The sequence below is a fragment of the Lemur catta genome, chromosome 5 (genome assembly GCF_020740605.2).
Source record: "Lemur catta isolate mLemCat1 chromosome 5, mLemCat1.pri, whole genome shotgun sequence".
NCBI classification, from domain to species: Eukaryota; Metazoa; Chordata; class Mammalia; order Primates; family Lemuridae; genus Lemur; species Lemur catta.
In genome coordinates, this window is record NC_059132.1 from 45,658,235 (window position 1) to 45,684,745 (window position 26,511).

Genomic DNA, 26,511 nt, shown 5'->3' on the forward strand with positions numbered 1-26,511 from the left:
GTTATCCTCCAAATACTTGTAACAATTTACATTCACACCAACAAGCTATAAGAGTTTGTCAAACAACTGAATTTAAATCTAAACTTGGGAGAAGCCATGTGGCCAGTGATGAGAACTGTCTGTCTTCAAGAGCCTTTGGGGGCACTTATGTGCCTTTTTAGCATTCCCTTTCTCAAAAGCAAATAACTTTGGATTTTGATTGTTGGTTACGTAACTATTGGAAGAAGGAACAGGGTTTTTGTAGTGGTTTTTTATTTTAAATAAAATGTGGTATATGTATACCATGGAGTTCTACTCAGCCATGAAAAAAATGGCAAACTAATATGTCTTGTATTTACCTGGATGGAGCTGGAGTCCATTCTTGTAAGTGAAGTATCACAAGAATGGAAAAACAAACAGCACATGTACTCATCATCTAATTGGAACTAATTGATTTACACTTATGTGCGCATATGGAAGGAACATTCATCGGGTGTCAGGCAGGTAGGAGGGGGAGGAGGGGATGGGTAAATTCACACCTAATGGGTACAATGCACACTATCTGGGGGATGGGCACACTTATAACTTTGACTCAAACGGTACAAAAGCAATTTATGTAACCAACACACTTGTACTTCTATAATATTCTGAAATAATAATAAAAATAGTGAAAGTAATCACCATTTTAGCATATTCTTTATTCACATCTTTCTATTTATTGCCTGGGCTACCCTATTCTCTTTTCGTTCTCTAATATTATTTCCTATGTCCTGCTTACGTGGGGCTTGAGTCATTCTTCTCCAATTTCTTAAAGTGGAAGCTGGAACTCACTAATTTAAGATTTTCGTTCTTCTTTAAAATAGTAATTCAGAGACATACTAATTTCTAAGGATTGCTCTAGCGTCATCCTACTAATTTGATACGTTGTGCTTTCATAATCATTTTGTTCAATGACTGTGTGACTTGTTCAATGACTGTGTGACTTCCCTTCTTTGACTATCCACATAGATATTTTACAAGTGTTATTTATTTAATAGTTTCCATTATCTGTGGATTTTCCAGACATGTTTCAATTATTGGTTATATTTTAATGCCACTGTGGTTGAACACACGCATTCTAGTCACTGGATTTTCTTTCAATTAATTGAGATTGCTTTTAGGCTAGAATATAGTCTCACCTGGTACATGTGCCTGTGTCCATTTGAAAACTTACATGTGTCTTAGAAGTGAGCTCAAGTATACTTGTAGGATACAAAAATATTGAAGCGCAAACAGGGTAAATTTAACAAAGTCCCGCACCCAAACATTGCCAGTCATGGGAAGCAGTAGAAAAATATAGCCAATACGGTAAAAAGAATCAGTCAATCTAGACCCGGAAATGACACACATGTTACATTATGGGTCATTGACATTAAGCAGTTACTATAATGGTATTTCATGTGTTCATAAAGTTAGATAGAGACACAAAAGATATATTTAACATCTAGATATGAAAACTAGTGTGAGATGGAAATTGCATGGAGCAGAATTAACAGTAGATTAGTTTGTAGGAAAAAAAATGACTTGTGAATTTAAAGACTTCACAGTAAAAACCCTATTCAAAAAATTTTAAAAAGATACAGAGAAAAGAGATTTAAAAGAATGAATGTGGGATTTATGGGCTGTGGGGAATTTTTAAGTTATACCATACTAATGTTAATCAAATAAAATTTGGTATGGCTGTGATAATGGTTTTTGTTTTACACTATAAAAGGATCAGTTTATCGAAAGGATGTAAAGTCCTGAACATTTATGTACCTAATATCAGAGCCTCAAAATGCACAAATCAAAAGTTTATATATGTGCTAGGACAATCAGAGAAATTCATAAGTTTATGTAGGCAATTTAAATATCTGTCCCTCAATAATTGACAGAAAAAGTAGACAGAGAAATCAGTAAGTATAACAGAGATCTGATTAACAATATCAATCAAAATGACCTAATTGATATTTGTAGGAAAGTCCACCCAATCATAGTTCTTTTCAGGACAACATAAAAAATAATCTGGGTGAGGCCGGGCGTGGTGGCTCACGCCTGTAATCCTAGCACTCTGGGAGGCCGAGGTGGGTGGATCGCTCGAGGTCGGGAGTTCGAGACCAGCCTGAGCAAGAGTGAGACCCCGTCTCTACTAAAAAAGTAGAAAGAAATTATCTGGCCAACTAAAAATATATATAGAAAAAAATTAGCTGGGCATGGTGGCACATGTCTGTAGTCCCAGCTACTCTGGAGGCTGAGGCAGTAGGATCGCTTAAGCCCAGGAGTTTGAGGTTGCTGTGAGCGAGGCTGACGCCACGGCACTCACTCTAGCCTGGGCAACAGAGTGAGACTCTGTCTCAAAAAAAAAAAGAAAGAAATTATAGAATAAATGTAGTACCCCTGATTTCCTACAGAAATGAGGTTTCATACTAACAAGCTTCAGAATTCAGCAAATAAACCCCTGCCTTATGCAACATAAGCACCTAGAAAGTTATCATAAGGCCGACACAGCTTGAGTGTGAAATAAAATTTTACTCTATAATAACATTAATTTTTAATAACACTTTTTCATTATTTAGGTGGAAACGATGCATTTTTCAAGAGGAGATGCTATAAGTAAATATCAATAATAGTTTCCAATACAATACAATGTTTGCTAGTGATATCCAGAAATGGGTATGAAGTGAACACATTTAATGCAATTTGCTGCACGCATGGGTTGTGTAAAACATGCTGTTTTACCTCCAAGCTTATTGTGTTGGAGAAAGCACAATGTTTTAATCCAGTTGGATCCCTGACCATGGCCAGTCATGTAGGTATGTTCCTCAGTCTCCTTGAGCTAGCTTCCCCATAGGTGAAAGAGAAATAAGATACATTGGATAAATATACCTTGTAGAGCTCAGTTACAAGCCTCACACTTGCTCAAAGAAGAAGCATAACACGGAAAAGATATGTTCTGCGTGGAAAATGGGTTGTCATGGATAATGCAACTGGAGCCTCAGTCCACCATCTGAAGACAGGTTGCAGACAAGCTATGTGGTTACTTAAACTTACCCTATTTGATTCTAGATCACAGAGTGTATGTCAAAAGGATGCAAACTCTGTAATGATCACCTTCAAAGATTTTTTTTCTCTGTTCTATTCCTTTGAGGTATAGAATAAATAATTTTAGAGGATGGGTGACTAATTACTCATATAGCAATTTTTTTTTCTCCAATTTTTCTACACAATGCTATAATTGTTTTCATTGAACATAATACTAAATAAGACTGTGATCAATTGTTGTAAAGCAATGAACAGGTACACAGTTTGTTTATAAGATACATTTTTTAAAGGTGTCTGTTCCCCTTGTAAGACAGTTTGATGAAGAACAACTTTTTTTTTTTTTTTAAGTCTGGCTTTAAAATGGCAGAGGTCACTGTTCCTCGAAATGACTCATTGATTTAGGTACATTATTTGCTTTCTGGCCTTACATCTTCATGGAATGCTAATTTTATTGTGGGTGTGTTTATTGATAGATGATTGTCTAATTAGATAAACTGAAAAAAAATGTTGAGTCCAACTTCTCTGTGTTGCAAATATTTGTTTATTCTAAATGGACTGGCTATGTTGCTCCTTGCTTTCAGAAGTGACCAAAACTATCCAGATGAATAATTATATTTTTAAGTAAAACGATTATGGTATACTTGCAAGTTCATATTTGCCCTGGGATGTAATTCAATATAATGTTTCATAACACTTCCAAAAGTAACCCTGATGATGTTTTTCCTTTTGTAAGACAAATTATAATCTGTTTATCATCCCTGATTGAACAAATTAAATCTAATTGAGTCTTCTCTTTAGTCAAGGAAAGATTACGTTGTACTTTCTGTAGGAGAATGATTTTCCTGGAAAAGGTAGGTCAACATAAACAATTACAAGAATTAGTGGTTGTGCTGTTTGAATATGTAATTTCAGGCACTGTTTATAGAATTCCCAATTTAAGGGGTCCCCAGTGGCTAATTCATGAGAACATCAAGCTTCAATGAGAGAACTCACTCCTTAATTAAAACAGGGCAGGACAGAAATAAAGATTCAGAAAATAATTACCCCTTTAAATATCTTTACTTGGATAACTCATATTTTTGAATTTGTAAAAATCTCCTGAGGATATGAATGTGTGTGTTCTTTCAATTTTAAATTAGTTTTTGTTGTTTACCTTTGGAGGGATATTTAGTTTACTAGGAGGTTACAAGATGTGGCTTTTAAGTCATAAGTAGGTATATCATCAGAAAATAATAGGCCACCAAAGAAAATATAAACTTTTAAAATAAATTCACTGACATATATATTGTGGATTCTAAAAGCTGACATATTGCATTCTGTTTTGTCTTAAATCTAGTACTCAGGACTTAGGAAAGAATTCACAGTTCTGTTTTACTGAACCTTCTTTTCTACCACTGAAATTCATAAGTAACTTATTTAGGGTGGCTAATCTATCATGGTATGGCACATTTTGCAAACATATTTGACATTTCAAGAGTAATATTAATATATGAATGCTTATAGGCCATCCGGCTACTGGGAAAACTCAATGATTGAATAATTCAGAAAAACAATGTTGTTTTCTTTTTGAATACATTTATAACATGGAGTGTAGCTATACTTTTTTTTTTCTATAATTTTTTCTATATATTTTAGTTGTTCAGCTAATTTCTTTCTATTTTTAGTAGAGACGGGGGGGGGGTGGGTCTCGCTCTTGCTCAGGCTGGTCTCGAACTCCTGAGCTCAAACGATCCACCCACCTCGGCCTCCTGGAGTGCTAGCATTACAGGCATCAGCCATCACACCTGGCCAGCTATACCTTAATTTCTGGGAAATTACTTAAAATTAATCAAATCAGTATAAAGGGACCCAGGACATTCATGCATTTTTCAAATATATAGAAGAAAACTCTATTTTTTTTGTATTCAATATTCTTTTTAATTAATTTGTAGAAATTTTTAAAATATTCTCTAACAAGTTCTTTTGTGGTTATATGTTGTAAATATGTTCTCCCACTGTGTAGCTTGCAGAAGAGAACTGTATTAATGGGAATAGCATCTGGCCCCTTCACACACTCTCTCTCTCTCTCTCTCTCTCTCTCTCATACACACACACACACACACACACACACACACACACACGTGTGTATAAGTGTATGTGTATGTGTATATGTGTATATGTGTGTGGGGGATATGTGTATATCTTATGTACATAGGATATCTCTTTTTGTTAAAGCAGCATGTAATATAAGATCTCAAATATATAAATTATTTCTATTATTTATTCCTCTGTTGTTGAATCATGAGATTACTTCTTGCTTATCTCTCAGAATAGTCAAAGTCTTAAATCAAATCTCCAAATGTTTCCCAATGCAGAGACAGATGTTGAGTGCTTTGGTTTGTCAGCTCCTAATTCTTTGGGGAATGCAAAATGTCAAGAACAAAGAGGGCGCAAATTGTTTTTTCTTTATAGTAATTTCTAGAATTCAAACCTACGGCCCATACATAACCAATGCCCAATACCTGGTATTCAGGTGCACACATATTCTTTGTGTGACACATCCTGAAATATGAAAGCCAACAAATGTCAGTGGCAGCCCTGTCTTTTGGAAAACCATTGTTCCCCTGACCCTGCAGGCTTTATCTAGAGGAACAAGGACCATATTTCTGCAAATGACTCCTGCAACTCAGTGGGAGCTTCGAGGTAACTTAGAAAGACATGTATTATTTTTCTCCATCATTAAAAGAGAGCCTCAAAATTGGGAGTGGAGAGTACATTATTTGACTTAAATGAAAAAGTGGCCTGGTGATTCTCTCTGTTGCTTTTTTAATATTATACGGTCCTTACATAATCCAAATGACTTTAGTGATCAGTCTTTGCAACACCCAAATCTGCAAATAATAAGAATCCACTTCATCTATGTAGAGCTTCACTGACATTCACTAGGTTGCAAACAAAATACTAAGCATTAAGGAGTGGCATGCGTTTCCGAGGGTGTTTGAAAACGTATAAGACTTGTGTCTTGGTTTGGATGTTAAGATACACAGAAGCTCTGAAGACACCACTTGCAAATACCAGTGTGTTATTCTATGCCATTGCTAATAGCATGATAGAAACGGCTTCATACTCAGCAGACTATTGCCAACTCCACGGTGTTCTGAGAGATTTATAATGTGTGGCATGAGGGAAAGTAGGAAACACAAAAAGTGATGCTTTACCTGAAGAGTCAATCTTAAACGGCACCAACAGCAATTCAGATTAGTCATATTTGCTGGAATATAAATGATGCATTAACCTTTCTTGGGAAAGGTATTCTCCTAAGCCACCCCTTCCAGAAATTTGGCTCAGTTTTGGAGCCTGAAGTCTCCTCTTGATGAATAGAAATACCAAAAGTTAGACCCGTGGGCCACAGGATATCCATAATCCAAGACTGGACACCTTGAGAAAGTTGTCAGAGCTGTAAGACATTAAAGACGGGAAATGTGAGACATTTACTACAGGAATAAATACCCTCCCCCCTTGGAAAGTGGACAAAATAAACAAGTTCGTACTGCAGTTGGTGCATCCCTAAGTTGACTATCTAAAATCTGAAATTCTCCGAAATCCTTAAGTCTTTGAGCATGGACACAACACCATAAATAGAAAATTTCACACTTGACCTCATGTGATGGGTTGCAGTCAAAGCACAGTTGCACAAGGCACAGTTTGTTCAGCATCCCCAAGGGATAAAAGACCCCTTCAGCTGCAATTTATCTTTTCCAAGCATGCTAAATTCCCCACTTAAGCATGCCCACAAAGGGGTAATGAAATGGTACGTGTTCAGACCAAACTCACCAACATGGCTTCCCCATGGATACCCAACTCAGAGCCAAGACCTATGCGTTACTCACTCTGGTTTTGTTTTACCTATTCTCTGCTTTGTGGTGTAAAGATATTCTTGAAAATGTGAAAAAGAAAGGAAAAGAAAAAAAAAAGAACAAAAAGTAAATAGCAAGAAATAAAACAAGGAGGAGATATAAATAATCAGAATAAAAGAGACTCAAGATATATAAACGAACCAAGCACAAGGTAGTTTTTATTTAGATCCTGATCCAAACAAACCAATCATGAAAAATATTTGACACAAATATAGGAATCTAAACATGGACTGGATATTTGTTAATATTAAGGGAACACTGTTAATTTTCTGGAATATGACAATGGAATTGCAGTCACTGTTGCTGTTGTCTGACGGCGGATACAGGTGTTCTGGTGATGCCACTGTGCTCTTCTGATAACCTGAACACATTGTTTCTTCGCTGTATTCATGGTATGCCTTTTTTTTTTTTGCCGTTAAGTACTTATTTGTGAATAAGTGTAAGACAATGATCGCTTACTGGCCGCAGATAAATTCAGAGTCAGGAATGGCGATGATGCCAAACCACCACAGATTTTCCACAGAGGTGGCTGAGAGAGTGATATCTTTGCTTTCCAACAGTTTGATGTACACAGACTTAGTTTCATGTGCACAATTATTAAAAATGTTGTATAAAATCACCCTCAGGCTATGTGTATAAAGTGTATATGAAATGCAAATAAATTTCACGTTTAAAGCTGAGTCCATTCCCAAGATATCTCATTATGTGTATGCAAATATTACAAAATCTTAAAAAGTCCAAAATCCAAAACACTTCTGTTTCCCAGCCTTTCACATCCATCATCTACATGTTTATCAATCTCATATGTCCACTGTATCTACAGACACACACACGCACATCTGAGTAGTACTGGGTGTTCAGAGATTGAGAATTTCCAGAGGAGAAGAAAGGAAGAAGCGTGCAAGCCTAGGTCCTTTTTTCTAGCAGTCTGTTTCGCCGTATGTCCATGCACATCTCATAACAGAATGGCTTGGCAAAGCTCTACGAGACAGAGACGTTTGAGTGTTCGCGGCACAGTTAGTTCCTTTTGTCGGCAGAGAGGTAAAGGAAGAAGAGGATATGATGTGTACTTTGAACAGACATGCCACAGGGGCTGCCAAAGGTACTAATTTAGGTTACATCATTTTATCTGCACAGCCCCATTCAATGGAGCTATTCCCCAGCATTTATATTATTTTTTGTTGTCTTGTTCACTGTGCCATTTTCAAATGGGAATGATGCTTATAGAAGCAAATCCCTGTGATTTTCCTGAAAGTTTATGATATTCCTTTACCACTGAATTTATGTCTTTTGCAGCATAAGTCTCAGTTATATATTACAGGATAATTTTCAGTAATTTTACTCGTTTTCTGAAAGAAGCACAAGGAAATCTACCACATCCTTTGGTTACCCATCAATTATTTCAGGGTATAAAGATTTGTTTTTCTCTAAAGATAAAGTCAGTAATTCTGACACATGATGGATAAAAACTCAGATGAAACCTATTTTCATCAGCACAAAAGAACCAAAGCACGTAGCCTAAATAATTCATTTTCCTAAAGTAGTTTGATATTTCTGATCCATAAAAAAATTATGACCACCTCTTGATACTAGAATTGATGAAACCTGAATATACTCACTGTCAATTGTATAATGTATTGTTTAAAAAATCCCATACTTACAGAATTGTGCCTCAGTCATATTTCTTTCTAGTTTTTTAATCAATATTGAACACCTGTTTCACATACTTCCTGGCCGCTTCAGCGACTGCCTGTGTAAGAATCACTTTGCTCTCTGGCTTAATGGAGTTGACCATTTTCAACATCTGTCTGCTTCAAATCTCAAATCCAACATGTTTTATTTAATATGTATTAAGAATCACAGAAACAAATACTTTTTAAAAGATTAAAAGATTTTCCTCTGCTTCTATTTTATTTTTGGAATTATTTATGCAACAGAAGAATTATGAACGAAATATCCTAAAAAATAAAAATAAGTAAACAAAATACGGTGGACTCGTGGACACATTGGATTAGGTGATTGCTGATTGATTTATCTTTAGGAACAGCTCTGGTAAACTTGGAATCTACTGGGAATATCAATCACTTTTTAAATGTTCACTTGTTGTTTTTGAAAGAGCATGCCGGAAGTGGATGACACTTCAGAGATTTGGGTCCTGGTGTCCTGAACACCTCTGGTTTCCTGACTCAAGCATGGGAAGTTAGGAATTGTAAACAGGCTTATGTAATAGTCAGTCGTAGTTGAGCCCTGACCATCTGCAGTTTTGGTAGTGATGGTTACTCAGGATTTGTGATTCCAACAGTGTTGATGGAAGAGGAGAATTGAAGATCAGCAAGTGGTTTTCAGTAAAAGATTTGTTGGTGTCGGCTGTTGTTATTATAATGGAGTTAAAAAATATATTACAATGTACTGATGTTAGTTAGGTAGGGATTAAATCTACAGGTGGCAGGTGTAGGTCAGGAGGGTGGTTCCTCGGGGCAGAGAAGCTGGGAACCAATCAGGGGAAGGCACAGCAGAGACACCTATTCATCATTTGGTAACATCCCAGCCCTGCTTCACCCAGAACACAGCTGGAAAGTCCAGTGGACCACGGAGGTGGACGGTGGGGCCCTGCCAAAGGGAGCCTTTACCTATGTGCTAAACTCACGAGCATGATAAATCTACTGAGAACCAGAACTCCGTGTCCACTGGTCATGGGCCTGCCTCTTCTGGGTTTCCTGAGTACAAATAATACCCATCTTTTTATTTAATTAACATCCGTAAACTTGTTTTGTTTTTTGTTTGCCATCTTGTTTTTGACTGGTGAAGACACTACTTTACTTTTTTTTTTTTTTTGAGACAGAGTCTGAGAATTAGTCAATTAGATCCTCCCAGAAGGAGCTGCTGGCTTTACATCTGGTGAAAGAGGGGCAGGCATTTTGCAAGTGTGCGTGGGACACACGGGACAGCCTCTGCTTCCCTCTCATGGCACACATGCCAGCTGCTTGTTCCCCATCCCTTCCTGCCTGAGGAGGTCCAACCGGGCAGCTGAGCTAGAGCAGGGGGAGGGGGAGGGAGGAATGGAGAGGTCCAGACTCCATGTCATGCCTCCCACGGAGGCCTGGCCCCGAGTGGCTTGGGCCCTAGGGCATCTCCCCATTATCTTCTTAGGGAAGATTAGAGCAAGACAGAGGGACCTTGCCCTCTATGCAAGGTGACAAGAAGTAAGAACCCAGGAGGATCAGCCACTCACAGGAAGGAGGAGGAGGGTTGGAAGGGGCAGGACAATTGTTTGGTCTTGCTGGACTTCAGGGGGCCTTTGCTGTCCTCTGCTACCCCTCGCCCTGGACCTGCACTGTGCACCTCAGCCATACTAATCCTCCCCAGTCTGAACCTCACAGGCCCCCTAGGGGATGGGGACGGGGATGTGAGAAGTGGCAGCACTACCGGAGAGCCTGTATCAGAGCCGAGAGGCTCAGGCCAGCTGTACCGCTCAGAGCTGGAAGGCCGTAAGCCAGGCACTGTCCTCTACAGCCCAGTTCTCATCAGAACCACGAAGGGACTGGGCAATGGTCGTTAAGGTCCTCTACTGCTAACCCACTGAGGTTCCAAGAAAGTCACTTCCCAGTGTAAAAGTCCTTCAACTGGAGCAGTTTGGTGAGTACATTCTCCATGAAACTGGGGGCCACAGACTGGCATCAGAGGAAACAGGATCCTAAGACCTTCCCACCTCTGAGATCCTGAATCCGTGAACCCCATCTGTGCTGGGTTTTCCAGGTGTGTGTCTTTTTGTGTATTAATTCTGACCTAATTAAAAATTAATAGACTTTAGAGCAGTTTAAGGTTCACAGCAAACTTGAGTGGATGATACAGAGATTGCCCATACGCCCCCTGCCCCCACATGTGCACAACCTCCCCCTTGTCAACATCCCGCATCAGAGTGGCCGGCACGTTTGTTAGAGTGGATGAAGCAACATGGATGCATCGTTATCTCCCAAAGTCCATAGTGTACACTGGGGTTCACTCTTGGTGTTGTGTGGTCGATGGGTTTGGACAAATGTACGATGACGTATCCACCATCCCAGTATCACACAGAGTAGTTTCATTGCCCTAAACAACTATCCATCCCTGCCTCCCCCAACCCCTGCCAACCGCTGATCTTTTTTCTGTCTCCCTAGAATATCATATCCTTGGGATCATACCTATGTAGCCTTTTCAGACTAGCCTCCCTCACTTAGCAACATGTATTTAAGGTCCCTTCATGTTATTTTGTGGCTAAATAGCTCATATCTTTTTGATTCCTGAGTAATATTTCATTGTCTGGACGTGCTACAGTTTGTTTATTCATTCACCTGTTGAAGGACACCTTGATTGTTTCCAATTTTAGGCAATTATAAATAAAGCTGCCATAAACATTCACGTGCAAGTTTTTATGTGGGTGTAAGTTTTTGACTCCTTTGGGTAAACACCAAGGAGCAGGGCAGCTGCAGCATCATGCTGCTCTTTTATACACAGCCCACGCCCTCTCCCAACCCCCGCTGAGAACTATGGAAAGGCACAGAATGTGTCTTGCCCGCCTCTGTCTCCAAGACTTACACCTGAGGTCCTCAATAAATATCTATTGAAATGAAAAATTCAACTAGACAGTCACATCTCAAATTTTCCAGAACACTTTAAATTTCATTTTATTTTATTCTTTGCAACAAAGGTGATTTAATGTAAACACAACCAGATGAAGACTGCAAATGCTGTGTAAGGCTTTCCGTAGTTAAACATTTCACAAACTGGTTTGTTAAAGAAGCCCTTTGAGAGATGTTGATTCCTGCTTTGGGATTCCCAGGATGCAGTCGCTGGAGGGACGGTGAAAGGCACCTAGAGCTGGCAGCAGGCCTCGGTCAAGTCCTTTCCCACACGGGCCCTTGGTGTCCCCTGTGAAACAAACACAGGGGTTGGACTGGCTGACCTCCAAGTTCCTTTACGTGAGGCTGTTCCAGGAAGGCCCCTTAGATGAGCCCCCGTCTACCACGCTGGGAGAAGACAAGGGCTAAGAAGGCAGCTGTGTGGGGAGAAGGTCTCCACCAGCGACGGTGCCACTCGCAGGGTGGGGCCCCAGGCCCTGGCAACAGGACGGAAGAGGCTAGGAGCACCCTCGCCCCCTTCCACTGCAGATGACCCCTTGTACCTTTTATTTTTGCAATCTGTTCATTTTAACATATTGACCGTAAGAATATTCACGGAGCACTTACCAGGAGCCCTAGGCTCAGTGCTCTTAACGGACTGATTTAATTCTTATACAGCACAGTGATGCAGGGATTATCATCGTCCACACTTCTAGATCCAGTGCACCCCACACATATTTAGTGAGTGCATACCATACGCCAAGGCTCTGGCTTAGGGCTTCAGTAGTGAATAAAAGGGGCAGAGTCCCTGGCCTCGCACAGTAAGCCATCGAGATAAGTGAGCAGAAGGTGAAAGTGTTACTGAAGAAACAGAAGGGGAGCAGGGAGGGCGTGGAGAGTGGTGGGGCAGAGTGGGGCTGACTTCCATGTGAGACACGGTAGCCAGGGTGGGCCTTGCTGAGAAGGTGAGGTCTCAGCAAAGACTGGGAGGAGGAGGGAGAGAAAGTTAGCTGAGTGGGTTTCTGGGGAAAGAGTCTTCCAGGCAAAAGGATCAGCCACAGTGAAGGCCCAGAGGGGGCTGTGTCTGGCACAGAGGAGTGGGGCAGTGGCGGAATGGGGACCGATGATGGAGGGTCTGGTGGGCCGCTTAAGAACTTGAGCTTTTCTTAGCCACAAATGGGGGGCCAGGCAGGGTTTGAGCAGAGTGACACCATCGCCCTGACTTCTCTGTCCAGAGGGGACTATGCAGAGGGATGGAAGAGCAGACATGCAGAGGCCCTTTGCATACAGGCTGCCAGAGTCAGCCAGCAGAGACGGGACCAGGACGGTGGCTGGGACCTGCTGGTAGCAGTGGAGGGGTGACAAGGGGTGGGATTCGGGGTCTGCTTGAATGGTAGAGCCACCATGATTCCCTGAGGAAACTGGCACTGACTGTAAAGGCCTAGGACAGAAGCCCTTCCCTAAGCCCCGTCCTTGGGCAGCTCTGTGGGTGGCCCTTGGGAAATGGGGGTTCCAGGTCGGCTGCGTTTCCAGGTAGGCTGGTGATGCCGGGCCGTCCAGAGGTGGAAAGCACCCCACTCAGCTCCCCGTCTCCGGACTGCATGGGCCTGAATCCCAGTTCCACTTACCCTTACCATCAAAGGTACAAGGGTGGTAACTTCCTACTGCACTCCCGGGAAGGTGACTTCCCAGTCACCTGGCCCAGCATTCCAGTTAAAGAGGAAGCAGGCAGAACCGGAAGTGCATTTGTGCCCAAGCACCCCCATACCCAGCCAGGAACTGGGGCCTGTGTCTGGGTACAGGCACAGAGCAGAGAAGGGGGCTCCTCTTAGCGCCGCTGAAGTAATGTTAGCCTACCCACCGAGCTAGCTGGTGTCGGCCATGCAGTCGCAAGGCCAGCCTTTCCTGGACACAGCACTGGCGCTGCACTCCGAGATCTGGGTAACGGAGTCCTGGTCCGCAGTCCTGAGCTACCTGAGGATGAGCACATCAGGAACCCGGCCAGGCCTCTGCTGCATCATTTTTAAAATGGAGACAAAGGGGTCTATCCAAGAGAGCTGAAAGGGAGCGCACATGTGAAAACCACTTTATAAACTAGAAAATGCCGCACAGAGGTCAGGCGAATGCTCACAGCCTACGCCCTGGGGTGAGGGCATCAGACACAGTAAGGATGCCATGCTGGCCAGGTGGGGAAGTGACTCATTCTAGCCAAGGGGGACAGATAGAGGCCTCAAAGACAAAAAGGGGTCTTGAAGAATGGGAGGGATTAGCTCAAATAGAGAAGAAAGGTATTCCAGGTAGAGGGAGTGTCATGGGTAAAGGCACAGTCTACAGCTGCAGGGAGGCTACCAGGAGCTATGGAAGAGTTTTGAGCAGGGGAGTGGCACAATCTGATTTGTTTAGAGGTCACCCTGGCTACTGAGGAGAGTCGGAGTGGAACTGCTAGGGCCCAGCTGAGCAACACTGAGGCTTGGGCCAGCTGCACTCTCAGGGGAGAGGGGAGCCTGCCCAGGTCCCTGCAGTCAGGCTCTGTGTGGGGAAAGGCAGGTGGAAGTGAGAAGCTGGGGAGGGGGCAGCCCAGGCCAGGCTGCTGCTTGTCATGCGGCCTGGATTTCCAGCTATTGACACAGACTCTGACAAGGAAAGCAAAGGCCAAGAGAGGCAGAGACAAAGGGGCTGATTAAATCCTTCTTCCAGGGGGGTTGTTCAGCCCTGCCCTGGGAAGGCTGGCTGGAAAACCTGGACCACAGCCCTTTCCTCCAGAGCTGTAGGCCCAGTTAGAGGTGGGGCTTTGAAAATGGCTGAGGAGTTTCTGCACCCGCACCCCACCCCAGCTGACCCAGCTCCCAAACCCATAATGTTTTACTCCTCCCTTTACAACCAGCGTCACTTATAGGACCACGATTTGAGACTCAGTTTTTCATTTTCTAGAAGGAGGGCAATGATAGTACCCACTTCATCAGGTTTGTTATAGGTCAGGTTCCCTAAAGAACACACTCTGAGAAGGAGCTGAGTCGCCAGATAAAATATAGGACATCCAGTTAAATTTCGTGGGGGCTTGGTTCTTCCCGTGTGTCTTGCCTCATTCCCGAGTTAGAAGTTCCAAGCCTGCAGCTGATGAGGCTGGAGAGAGCCTTCTCATCACTGGCTGCAGGAGGACCCTCGCATGCCAGCTGTGCAGGGCAGCCTGGTCCGGGCTCCCAGCCTCTCTGCGTTTGGCCTCCACAGGGACAGAGGCTGCAGGCAGGTGGCCAAGGGCCGCCCCCATGTTTGGCCCTTGCTGGCTCTGGATGAGCAAGACCCTCACCCTCTCACTGCTCTACACACACATCTGTGTCCCACTGAAAACTCACCCACCCTGCATGCTCCTTTTTCAAGGACTCCAAGGGCCCTCTGATTAACACTGACTTTTCTGGTAGCTGGGCCACAGAGCACAAACCATTTTCTGTGTTCTCTGGAATGTCCTGGCTGGGCACCTTTGTTCCCATCTGAAATTCTCTCTTCCTCTGGACTTAGCTATACCCAGGGCCACCCTCTACAGGCAGGTTCCCTGTCACCTCCACCCTTCTAGCCACTACTACTGCCCACACGACTCTATTTAGCTCTTAAGGCCCATGTACAGCTTGAAATTGGAGGGAGGGAGTCTGGCCTTTGCATGTCCCAAATGCAAGGGCTTCTCTTAGATTTCCGTACCTCCACAGGCATCCTGCATAGAGTATGCTTTCTGTAAACGCTCTCCAGGTATGCAGTCAGGTGCCATTTTATTCTCATTGTACCGATGTGGAAAGTGAAACCCCAAGATCCTGCAGATCCTCAGGCCTCCTGATGCCAGGCTACGCTGCCATGTAGTACCGATGAGTGGTCTCCTCTCTCCTCACCGTAGTGGCATCCTTCGTAGGAGTCTGAAATGGGAGTGGGGTGAGGGCAGGGGTCTTAGAGAAGCAAGCTCCTAGCTTTCCTCCTCAGGGAGCAAAAGCACCTTGTCAGGTGGCAAAACAAAGAAATGACCCAAGGAAGACCTTGGTTCAGGCCGTGGAAGAAGGAATGGGTTTTGTTACAAGTATTTTGTCATCTTGGCCCACTGGAACTTCTGTCCATGCTTTGGACTGAGCTCAAGCTCTACCCTTTCAGGAAGTCCTTCAAGGACAGCCCTTCTGACAATTGTCTTCTCCTCTACTTCATGCTTATACACACTGACTTCTTGTGGCTTGTAGTCTCAGAAATGCTATGAACTCTGCTGTGGTTGCAGACAGGTCTCTCTCTGCCTCTACCACCCCCACCCCCCTAGGGTTTAGCTTTGAATTGCCCCTTCCCAGTCCTTCCTTCCCCCAACACTTACCCCAGGGGTCCTTGGGCAGTAGGTATGTCCAAAGTTATCTGAGGATGAGATAAAGAATGGGAACTCCAGAGGGTGAAGGGACCACCCAATGACCTCAGGAGGACCTTCCTGAAAGCTCAGAGGACAGGAGTGGGGTGTCCCCACCTGGGCTTAGCCACAAATATATAGAATACAGTTTGGACTACTTCCTGATTTACTTCCCCTTACGGCTGGGACATGAGACCTTTCTAGCCTTTACAGGTACTCAGAAAATGTTTGAGGAGTTGAATCACCCAGATGGTTCTACATTATCATCATGGCCACCATAGCTAACAGTTATTGGTCACTTACTATATACTCGGGATGAAGACAGCCAGGTTACTGTCAGGAAAGAGAGATACAAATACAGTTGACCCTTGAACAACACAGTTTGCACTGTATGGGTTCACTTTTATGCAGGTACTTCCCGATAAATATAATGCAATATTTTTGGAGGTTCACTACAACTGGAAAAATCTTGCAGATGAACCACACAGCATAGAGATAATCAACAAAATTAAGAAAAAGGTATGTCATGAATGCACAAAATATATGTATTATAGGTATTAGTCTATTTTATCATTTACTATCATAAAATATACACAATCTATTATAAAAAGTATACATTTCTCCAAATTGGGGCACACAGGCTACATGGTGCCATTTGCAGTGGACAGAAATGCAAAGAAATGTAAAGATGCAATATTAAATCATCACTGCATAAAATTAACTACCGCATATATTCTACTACTGTAATAATTTTGAAGCCACCTCCTGTTGCTATTGCAGGAAGCTGAAATGTTTCAAATATCCACTTAAAATGCCACGTGACACTAATCATCTCCAACTGAGCACTCTGTCTTTCCAGAAAAAGTCATCTCTCATGGTTCTCACACATTTTTCACCATTGTTATTGCAATACCACAAACTTTGACTAACACCATGGGACCTATATGAAATTCCATTATGATGCTGTAAGTGCTCCCAAGAAGCAGAAAAAAAGTCATGACACTACAAGAAAGAGTTGAGTTGCTTGATAAGTATCACAGATTGTGGTGTGGAGCTGTGGCTGTCCCCCATTTCAGACAGACATTCACCTTGTAAACAGAAGATGTACACTGATATCAACAAATACAGTACATTAGTATACGTATATTTCCTTTTCCTTATGATTTTTGTAATATTTTCTCTCTCACTTACTTTAGTATAAAAATATAGTCTATGGTATGCAGAACATACAAAACATATGTTAATTGACTGTTTATGTTATCGGTAAGACTTCTAGTCATTACATCTTTGGGGAGTCCAAAGTTATATGCAGAGCTTCAACTGCACAGGGGTTCAGTGTCCCTAGCCCCCACGTTGTTCAAGGCTGAACTGTACTGAAAGGGAAAAGTAGAATGAACTCTTCAGAACTGGAATTGGAAATGTCAGTAAGAACTCAGAGTTTTCAATACATTTTGATACAGAAATACAGACTAATGTAAGCATGCACGTGTATTTGTGCATACACATGTGCTCCCTGCTTTGCTCACGGAGGAAGCTTGTGAGCAAGGATGACCCCAATAGCCCAAAGCACACCAGCCACAACGTGTGTCCAGATCATGGTTTCCAAATATCATTCTCCCTTAAAAGGAATCAGGGCTTCTAAAAACATGGCTGATTCCAGGGATAGGGCAGAGAAAATACAACATAAGCTTGGAACATTGTTTTCTGCCAGAAGGTACGGAAGTACTCGAAGAGTAATGGGGAGAGACCAAAAAGACATGAAGTCAGCTGGAAATGGCTACCACTGACCAAATCTGGGGGCATTTGCCTACCAAAATTGTAAGATTTCCCTTCACCCCTCTTTGTCGGTTTTATTTATTAATGCATAATATAAGGAATGAAAGAATGAGAAAATAATCATTTGGCAACAATCATCATAATAATTTACTCAGGCAGGAATCAGCAATGAATGAAATGTTCAATCTAGGGCATGAAATTCTGAGCAGAAGCCAGATATTTACAGAGCCTCCAAGTACCTTCACGCAAGAGCTTTCTGAAATGCAAAGGGCAAATAGCAACTTTGCCACAGACAACCCCAGCACATCCTTCTTCACTAAATAATCAGAGTCAACACTGGCCAGTCATGACACCCAGTGACAACATCTTCTTCCAGATATGCTGCATTGAGAGGAACTCGGCATCACTTCTGTGACATTCCTGCCTGAATGCAGCATAACCTGAATCAAATCATGAGGAACCTTCACAGGAACCCAAACTGAGAGAAAACCTACACAATAACTGACCTGTGCTCTGCAAAAATGTAAATGCCATGAAAATCAAAGACAGACCCAGGTACTGTCCCAGATTAAAAAACTCAAAAGACCTGACAAATGGACACAACACATCATGGATTGTGACAATCCCTAATCTTGAATTTTCTTTGGCTATAAAGGATATTGAGATAATTGGAAAAATCTGAATAAGGTCTTATTAACTAAAAAAATATACAATGAGGTTTATATACTTAGAAAAAGGAGAGCTTTATATCTCATGAAGTATTTTCAACCTGCAGCGGTCATTCTGACAGGCTGGGAAACACGGCTGTCGCCTCAAGCCAAGAACACATGTTTCAAGGGATGGACAAAAGAAACAGGATTTGTACTGAGCTGGATGGCTAAATATACATATTTAACAAGCTATTAGAAGAGTCATGAATAGTAATGAGAAGACCTGTGCATGTAATTGTGCTTTACACCTGCCATCCCATGATGGCTGGGGACTCAGTTTTAAGGTTTTTCTGGAGTCCCCTTGGCGAGAGGCATCTGTTCAGTTAGCAGGAGCCTTAGGATTTTATTTTTAGTTCCCAGTCTGTAGATGAGATGTTAATATTGAACCAATTTTAATTTCTAGATTTCAACAATTATGATAAAGCTCTATAAGATCATATAAGAAGATAATTCCTTATTACAGGAGATACACAGTGACATAGTCACAAAAAAAGACAAATCAGGTCTCCAACTTACAAAGAGTTCAGAAAAAAGTGTATATTATATATTTCTATAGGTAGAAAGAAAAGAGAAGGCAGAGAAAGGATAAAGCCAATGTAGTCAAACATTAACATTTGAGGGACGGTATCCAACCAAGAATTCTTTGTACTATTGCTATAATTTTTCTGTATGTCTGAATTTTACAAAACAGAATACTTATACAATGAAAAATACATTTTAAATATCAACAAATTGTAAGCCATGGAATAAAATCAACCATGAATCCATTTTGAAAAAAGTAAATGATTCAATTGAAGGTTTCATGAGGAACAGAGATATTTACATATCTCAAATTACCAAGCCCACAAAATCCTAATTAATTACAAGGTGAAAAAGTAACTTTACAGATGAGAGACTGGCAGATACCACTGTTACTGATCAATGCTAACACCGCCAGTAATAGGACAAGCCAGATTATAGGTCACATGACAGGATGCAACGAGAACCTCACAGGATCACTTCTGTGATACTCTTGTCCAAAATGTTATGGTCTAAACCTAATCATAATGAAAGCTCAGAAAACCCAATGGAGGGACACTCTACATTACTGGACTTTACTCTTCAAAAGATTAGAGGTAGTGAAGGTCAAGAAAAGACTGAGGAGCTGCTCCAGACTGAAAGAATCTAAGAGACAGGACAACTAAATGCAATCCATGGATCTGAATGGGATTCTATGGTTACCAAGGGCATTATAGACAATTAATAAAACTTGGAAAGAATCAGACCATTTAATAATTGCATGTATTCATGTTAACTTTCTGATTACCAAGACTGTATTGCAGCTACGTGGAAGGTCCTGACTTGTAGGAATACTCACTAAAGTAATCAGGGGTGATGGCACAATGCCACCAATTAATGCTCAAATAGTTCAAAAACAAAAAGCTCTCTGTACTAAAACTTGGAACTTTTCTATAATTTTAAGAATATTTCAAGAAGTTAATAAAAAATAAACAAATAAACAGATAAAGTAAGAAACCTTAGGCAAATTTTATTTTTCCATGAGGAATAAGTCATATAAATCAGTGCTTAAAATTAAAATTCTGCCAGTTCAGTGGTACTGTAACAACTGTTATAAATGCAAACATTGACAGTGACCACAGTCCCAGTATGTCGATATGATGTCTGTCTAAGCATACAGTGATGTCTGTCACTATATATAGTGATAAAAACTGGAAAACAGAAATTAGCCATCAATGTATGCCACTAATGTATTCTTGAAAACTTGCTTGTTTGGCTGATTAAGCAGCAGACACTTGGGCAGCCTGCATATGCTCAATGATACTGGTTTTCATTTGTGAGGTCTCCTCGAAAGTCTCCCAGTACAATATAATTTCTCCTTAACATCAGTACACATCTTCAGGATGCTTTTCAAATTAGATCTTCATGCAGATCTGACTCATCAGAAGATCCTAGAGCAGCAGCTCTATAGGATCTAGATTCCAATTCAGCAGCATGTGAAAAGAAAAAGAAAGAATTACATTCTTTCCCTAAAGATTTCATACTAAGTGTAAGTCACTAAAAATAAGTTGAGAACTTTATCAGGGTTAATAAGAATGAAAAATATGTATGTATGACTACAAGACAAAATGACTATTAAATATTATTTGCCCACAGTAGCACACTGAATTAACTGTGATTGTGGTTAAGTGTCAGAGCTCTGGTTTTCCCATTCTTCATTCACTTATTCCACAACCATGCTGAGAAACAGGCAATTTCCACACAGAGTCACAGATACCACGACACGTATAAAACTGGACACTATTGGAACACACACAAGGGCCATCTGTCCAAGTTTTGTGTCAATACTGTAGACTTTATGTGGAGATGAATGTAGGTTGAAACCTGAAGGACAAGGACAAAGTGTGCCAGACAGAAGGAAGTGGCAAATGCAACCAGCTGGAGCTGAGGAAGGACTTACTTCTAAGTCCTTCTTAGGACTTCTAAGTCCTTGTGCACTTACTTCTAAGTAGTCTAGTTTGGTGAGATGCTAGAGCAAAGGGGGAGAGGAGGGCAAGTGGCAAGAGAAAAGGCTGAATACCTTGACAGGGAGCAAACTGATTGGGGAGTTTTTATTCCATGTCAAGGAATATGCAACTTTTTCTGAGGGCAAAAGTAAACCAATAACATAGGAAATGACTGATTTAAAATGTCACCTGTCAAGTGATTGCTTATGAACTGAAACGGCTGTCCCATTTTGGCCTTAAATCACTGCCATAAACCTGAGAAGTTGAGGAGGGTTTGGTTATTCTGTGAACAGTTTCAGCCTGCCTCTGGACACTTCCACAGGGATGCAGGAATGAAGTGTGGAGTCTGAAAAAAAGCCATACAGAGATGTCATGAGATGTTCTTAAGGCTATGGAACATGACGAATTCATGAGGCATAAGTATGCTCTTCAGTACAAATGTTTATGTTTTCACATCTTTTACTAGATGTGTCTAAGAAAAAATACTAAATGTAGTATCTATTAACCAAACAATGGAAAGGGATATCATTTGCTATATAGAGTTATATTTTCTTTTAACTCCTGCTGCATCTGAAATAAGTCTAATATTATTTAGAATGTTTAAGTAAATAAGAGACATTATCATGGGAATCATATCTCACTTACAAACTTTGGCTTTTAATACATGTCCAGACTAGATTTAACTTGAGGCTTGCTTCAACACAAAAATAATCCCATAAATGAAATACAATTCCTACTTATTTTACATTTACGTAATAGAAAATATATATGTATAATGCTATTTAATCTCATAAACATACAATTATTATGGCTCTATTCTTGGGTATCCATCATTCCAAAGGGTGATGTTTTCTCTTAATTGTACAAACATTGGACGATTCAAGTCATATTCTAAAATGAATATCTAATTCTTAGCAAAACCCTGCCTTTTATAAAAGGTTAAACCATTTTTCAGTGTAATGGATTTTTCCTTAAAATTGACTTTCCATTTTCCACTATTATAAATTTAAAATTTTAAGAAATGTTCTACGCTATTAACTTTTCACCGCAGAATCTTAAATACATCCATGAAGAAGGTGCTACTGTCACATTACGTGAAAATTCCATCGGCCAAGAGGAAGTAAAATTATTAAGCTATCTGTATTAGGACTAACATTTCTTTATTCATATGGCCACAAAGACTGCAGAAAATTTGCTTGAAAAATAGATAAGTAAGTATAGGTTAGAGCCAGTTTTCAAACTTAGTTTCTTTGATTCATGGCTCTCTAGAATTAGAAACAGGGAAAATAATATACAGCTCTTCCAACTGTAGCTGCGATTTCTTTCCAGAATTGGTACCAACTGATTGAAACATCTAATTATAGCTGTATTTATCTACTTAATTATGAAATGGGTGGGAATATCTCAAACTACATTGCAAGCATCCCCCTCTAGAGGGAGGGTTCTTACTGAAATCTTTTGTAGGAAAGGTATTTTCTCCCTGAATGCCCAGAACCGGGTCTGAAATAGTATACTGAATGTAATAAATACTTTCTGATGATAATGATAATATGATATCCAGTGCCTGTTCAAATTTTTGAAAACAGGTTTCCCAATATTTTGAGAGACCGTTTTCCATAATATTTCTGTGACAATAGCATTACAGACAGCACTTATAAACTGAATAATGTGACCAGACTATTACTAGCCAGGTCTTGTAAAATAACTCAAAACCAGATAAAAGGAGAGGGACTTAACGAAAGAATCTTACATAAGCATTAATAAACACAATGTCAACTGCAGGTTTTTACATGAATGACTTTAATTAAGGAAATACTACTGTAACTATCTCTTCTGGGGTCAGAGACGGAAGCTCAGAGAACAAACGGACAGATTCCAAATGCTGGCAGGAGCCACTCTGGAGGGGCCCCCAGAGGCTGAAAAAGAGGGTCTGGAGTGTTGATGGCTCCACTTTTCTCCTGGCTGGTGGCAGGCCGGGGGAGGGGGGAGTGTTATCTACATACACAAGTGAACATTGGCCGACATTAAAGGACATTTTAAAAGTTCTTTGCATTTTATCCTTCCTTTTCCCTGAAATCACAGATTTTCTTCTTAGTTCCCTTAAAAGAAGTTCAGACTTATTGTCCTCAATGGAATGACAATACAGTGTCTGGCACAGATTATGGAAAACAAAAGGACAGAAAAATGTCTTGGGGACATTAATCCCTGTCCTATTCAGTTAGACAAGGGTTCCATCCGTGGCTTTTGAGGTGTGTAAAGCAATAGCTTAGGAGAAACTGAACACTGCCAGGTGAAATTAAAAAAAAAAATTCAGTTAAGCTTATGCATAATACTAATTCAAAAACCATGCTAGCTTCTTCTGGAGTAAAACACATATTTTTAATAAAAGTGCTTCTGCTTTCCCTGTGGCCTCTCTCTGTTTGTCCAGGTGGGGATTATGTCTCAGGTGGTAGAGGTGGGTTCAAGCCCAACATTAACAAGGCAGCACATCTACACCTTCATTTGTATCATTCCATTCTTAAAAGTATAAGGTGAGAAAATTACACGCAAGTGAACAATATGCCGGCACTCTTTTTGCTAATTGGAAGGATTCCCTCATAACTGGTGATTTTCAAACTATGTCCCACAGAAATCTGAGGTCCTACAGAGGACACTGCAGGGTGAAGGGATACGGAAGTCACAACTTCAGAGCCCCCAGCCCTCCTTTAACTAGACAGCTCTACTTCTATCTGCCCTATGTGAAACGGTTTCATGCAATTTCTCTAAAAAAATGACAAGTTATATTTCTTACATAATCTTTTAAAAATGTCTGAAATGCTGTGATTTAGTCAAAGTCCTTAATATTACATAAAAGGCAACAGGGGCTCAGAGAGATTGCAGCCTGCCTGAGCTTTGCTCTGCTCTGATTTCTTATGACATGAATTCAGGTAAAGAAAGAAGGTTGAGGCCTCATTTAACACAGGTCTATGTTACTTTTCTCCACATTAAGGAGATAATAAACACAGCATCAAAACTAAATGGCAGGATACATGGACTGAAATGAATATTTTAATAACAATGATACACAATGAAAACTAGCTGTTATTTTTGATGGATTTTGGTTCAAACAACTGTTTGAACAAAATTTTTTTTGAAACAATTTTTTTTGAGAGAGGTCCTCGCTGTGTTGCCCAGTGGAGTGCTGCGGCTATTCTTAGGCACAATCATGCTACCCTATGGCTTTGAACTCCTGGGTTCAAGTGATCCTCCTGCCTAGGCCACATGAGTAGCTGGGAGTACAGGCATGCACCGCTCTGCCTGGCTTTTAAAATTTTCTTCCTAATCAAAAATGGTCAAACATTAGACGAATATCTTCAACTTGGTTAAGTATAGTTCAACTGTTTTTTTCCTTAGCGTTCTGCAATTGATACAGCTTTTCATTGTTGGATTCATCTTGAGATCCTCAGAAGTGGATTCTTAACATGAGTGAAATCACAGGGTTGGAGTGGAAGGTCCTTGTTACATCTTCATGAGAGCTGGGGACCATGTTGGCATTGTACAGCATTCTGAGAAGGAAGAGTATAAGGAAGTCTGTTTGGTTGTAGTCACTGTTTAAAGACTCTTGATGTCATTGCCAGCTTAGTCATCAATCATTCGAGTGAATGCCATTTTCAAAATTTAAATAGTTCCTTGATTTATCTATTTTAAAACTGCTGCATGATTGCCCTGTAGTAGGTACAGTTTATAATAATTGGGATAAAAATGCTGTAAGATAGCAATTAAGGATATATTCTTATGTAGCAAAATGACAAACTTTTAAAAACAGAAATTTATCTTTTTTAATATTTGGGAGTGTTTATTTCATAAAACTTATTTATCTGAGCTTCCTTTAAATAATAAACATGCATATGTGGTTAAGTATCTGGATGCCAATCATTCACTTATGATTAATGTTGGAAAACTTGAGATGGTGCAGGAAATCTTTCAAAGCGTTATCAACCACAGCCAAGCTAAAGTCAGTTAGAAAGGAAGCAAAAGCACCTGTAAACATACTTTATTAGTCCATAATATTCAATTTCTAAAATCTAACTTAAACACAGCTTCTAAGGAAATTTAAAATGTGCCAGTTTAGTTTTGTTTATTGAATAACATTAACAAATGGGTATCTGTTGAAAATAAGAGCTGTAAGGACTTCCATAAAACTATAAAATTTATCTTTCCTCTCTTTATGAACACAGATAATTATGACCCTTTACTTAACAAGCATAAATCAATTAAACAACTCAGTATTTCACCAAATTCAAAAGAAGTATTCTATCAGAAATCTGAAACCCAAAGGAAAAAGGTGACATAACTAACTGTGATCAAGTTGTTCTTCATGTCATTATTTGAAGTTCATGGGCATGAGGCAGGGACCATTAAGTTTTCATTTGGAATCAATTCTCTGTCAAGACCTAAACCGTTATTAAGAATGCCACCACGAGGTGGCAGTACGACTGGCCTCAAGGCCTGAGTGGTAAAAGCAGATCTGGCTGCTATTAGTCTACAAGGAGTTTGTTACTGAGCTCTGCTGGTCTCTCACTCATTCTGGGAGATTATAAAACACAAACACTCACTATTTCATTTTTTCCTAAATGATTGTACTTTTTAAAAAGTTATCTTCAGAAAATGGAATTTCCCATTAAACAGTGTTGTAATTCTGAATATGTGTCAGAGAGCAAGTCTAGTGGATGTAGTTATAGTTTTAAAATTGCTCTGAACAAGTACACATATCCCTACGGGAATTTTGAAGACAACAAGTAACTCAAACAAAGTAAGGAGGGGAGGGAAATGGCTATCGATGATGTATGGCTTAACAGGTAATACTTGCTGCCTTCTGGAATAGCTCTACTTGCAAGATTCTTGAAGATGCCATTAGAAATACTTGTATTTAAAGGGGAAGTGAGATGATGCATACATTTGTTTGACTATAACAGCCATTTCAATATGTATAAAGATATCAACACATCATGTTGTATTCCTTAAGTATAGATAATAAAAGACTAAAAACTAAAAAAAAAAAAAAAAAACTAGAAATATTTGTATTCAGTAAACCAATTTAGAGATTTAAGAAAAACATCCCTCAAAGACATTTTCAACATTTGCTTTCACCACCCTTGTGCATTTCACTCATCATGTGGGGAAAATCAAGCATTTGGCACTGAGGAATAATTCAGAGTACCAAGTCCAAGGGGAGCATGAGATAGTGGAGCTGGTGATCAAAAAGAACTAAGGCAGCTCCAAAGGCAGTGAGCTCCTCACACCATTACCGAGGCCTCAGAGGGGGGCCTGCCCTTTGTCATCCATACACCGGACCCTCAGACTGACCAAAGGATTATTTTTAACCACCTTGTGAATTATACTTTCTTTCTTCCCTATGTTAGCCATTCCCCATTTCACACACATGACTTTATCTAGAGTGGAAAAACTATAAAATATTGCTGGTCTCAAGGCACCCTCTACTGATAATTCCAAAGATCACCATCAAGGAAGGTTAATGTACCGAGTGCCTGAAGGTGCCAAGAGCAGCAGGAGGAGGAGGAGGACTTAACCCTTTCAGTTTACGTGGTCATCTCCCAAAAACATAGTTAAACTTATTAACAT

General features: G+C 40.4%; 1 protein-coding gene and 1 long non-coding RNA gene across 2 annotated transcripts in view; both read right to left on the reverse strand.

The window, feature by feature from the left end:
- LOC123638221 overlaps positions 1 to 6,530 on the reverse strand; it is a 34,719-nt gene extending 28,189 nt beyond the window's left edge. Inside the window, exon 1 of the long non-coding RNA XR_006735251.1 lies at positions 6,237 to 6,530. This is a non-coding gene — a long non-coding RNA (uncharacterized LOC123638221). The remainder of the gene's footprint in view (positions 1 to 6,236) is intronic.
- A 5,038-nt stretch (positions 6,531 to 11,568) lies between these two features.
- The window catches only part of LOC123638222 (ankyrin repeat domain-containing protein 26-like), a 46,311-nt gene continuing 31,368 nt past the window's right edge, over positions 11,569 to 26,511 (reverse strand). Inside the window, exons 10-13 of the mRNA XM_045551675.1 lie at positions 21,145 to 21,235; positions 15,873 to 15,910; positions 15,227 to 15,435; positions 11,569 to 11,843 (exon numbers count right to left, since the gene is read on the reverse strand). Of these exons, the coding sequence (XP_045407631.1) occupies positions 15,408 to 15,435; positions 15,873 to 15,910; positions 21,145 to 21,235 (157 nt within the window). The 3' untranslated portion in view covers positions 11,569 to 11,843; positions 15,227 to 15,407. The remainder of the gene's footprint in view (positions 11,844 to 15,226; positions 15,436 to 15,872; positions 15,911 to 21,144; positions 21,236 to 26,511) is intronic.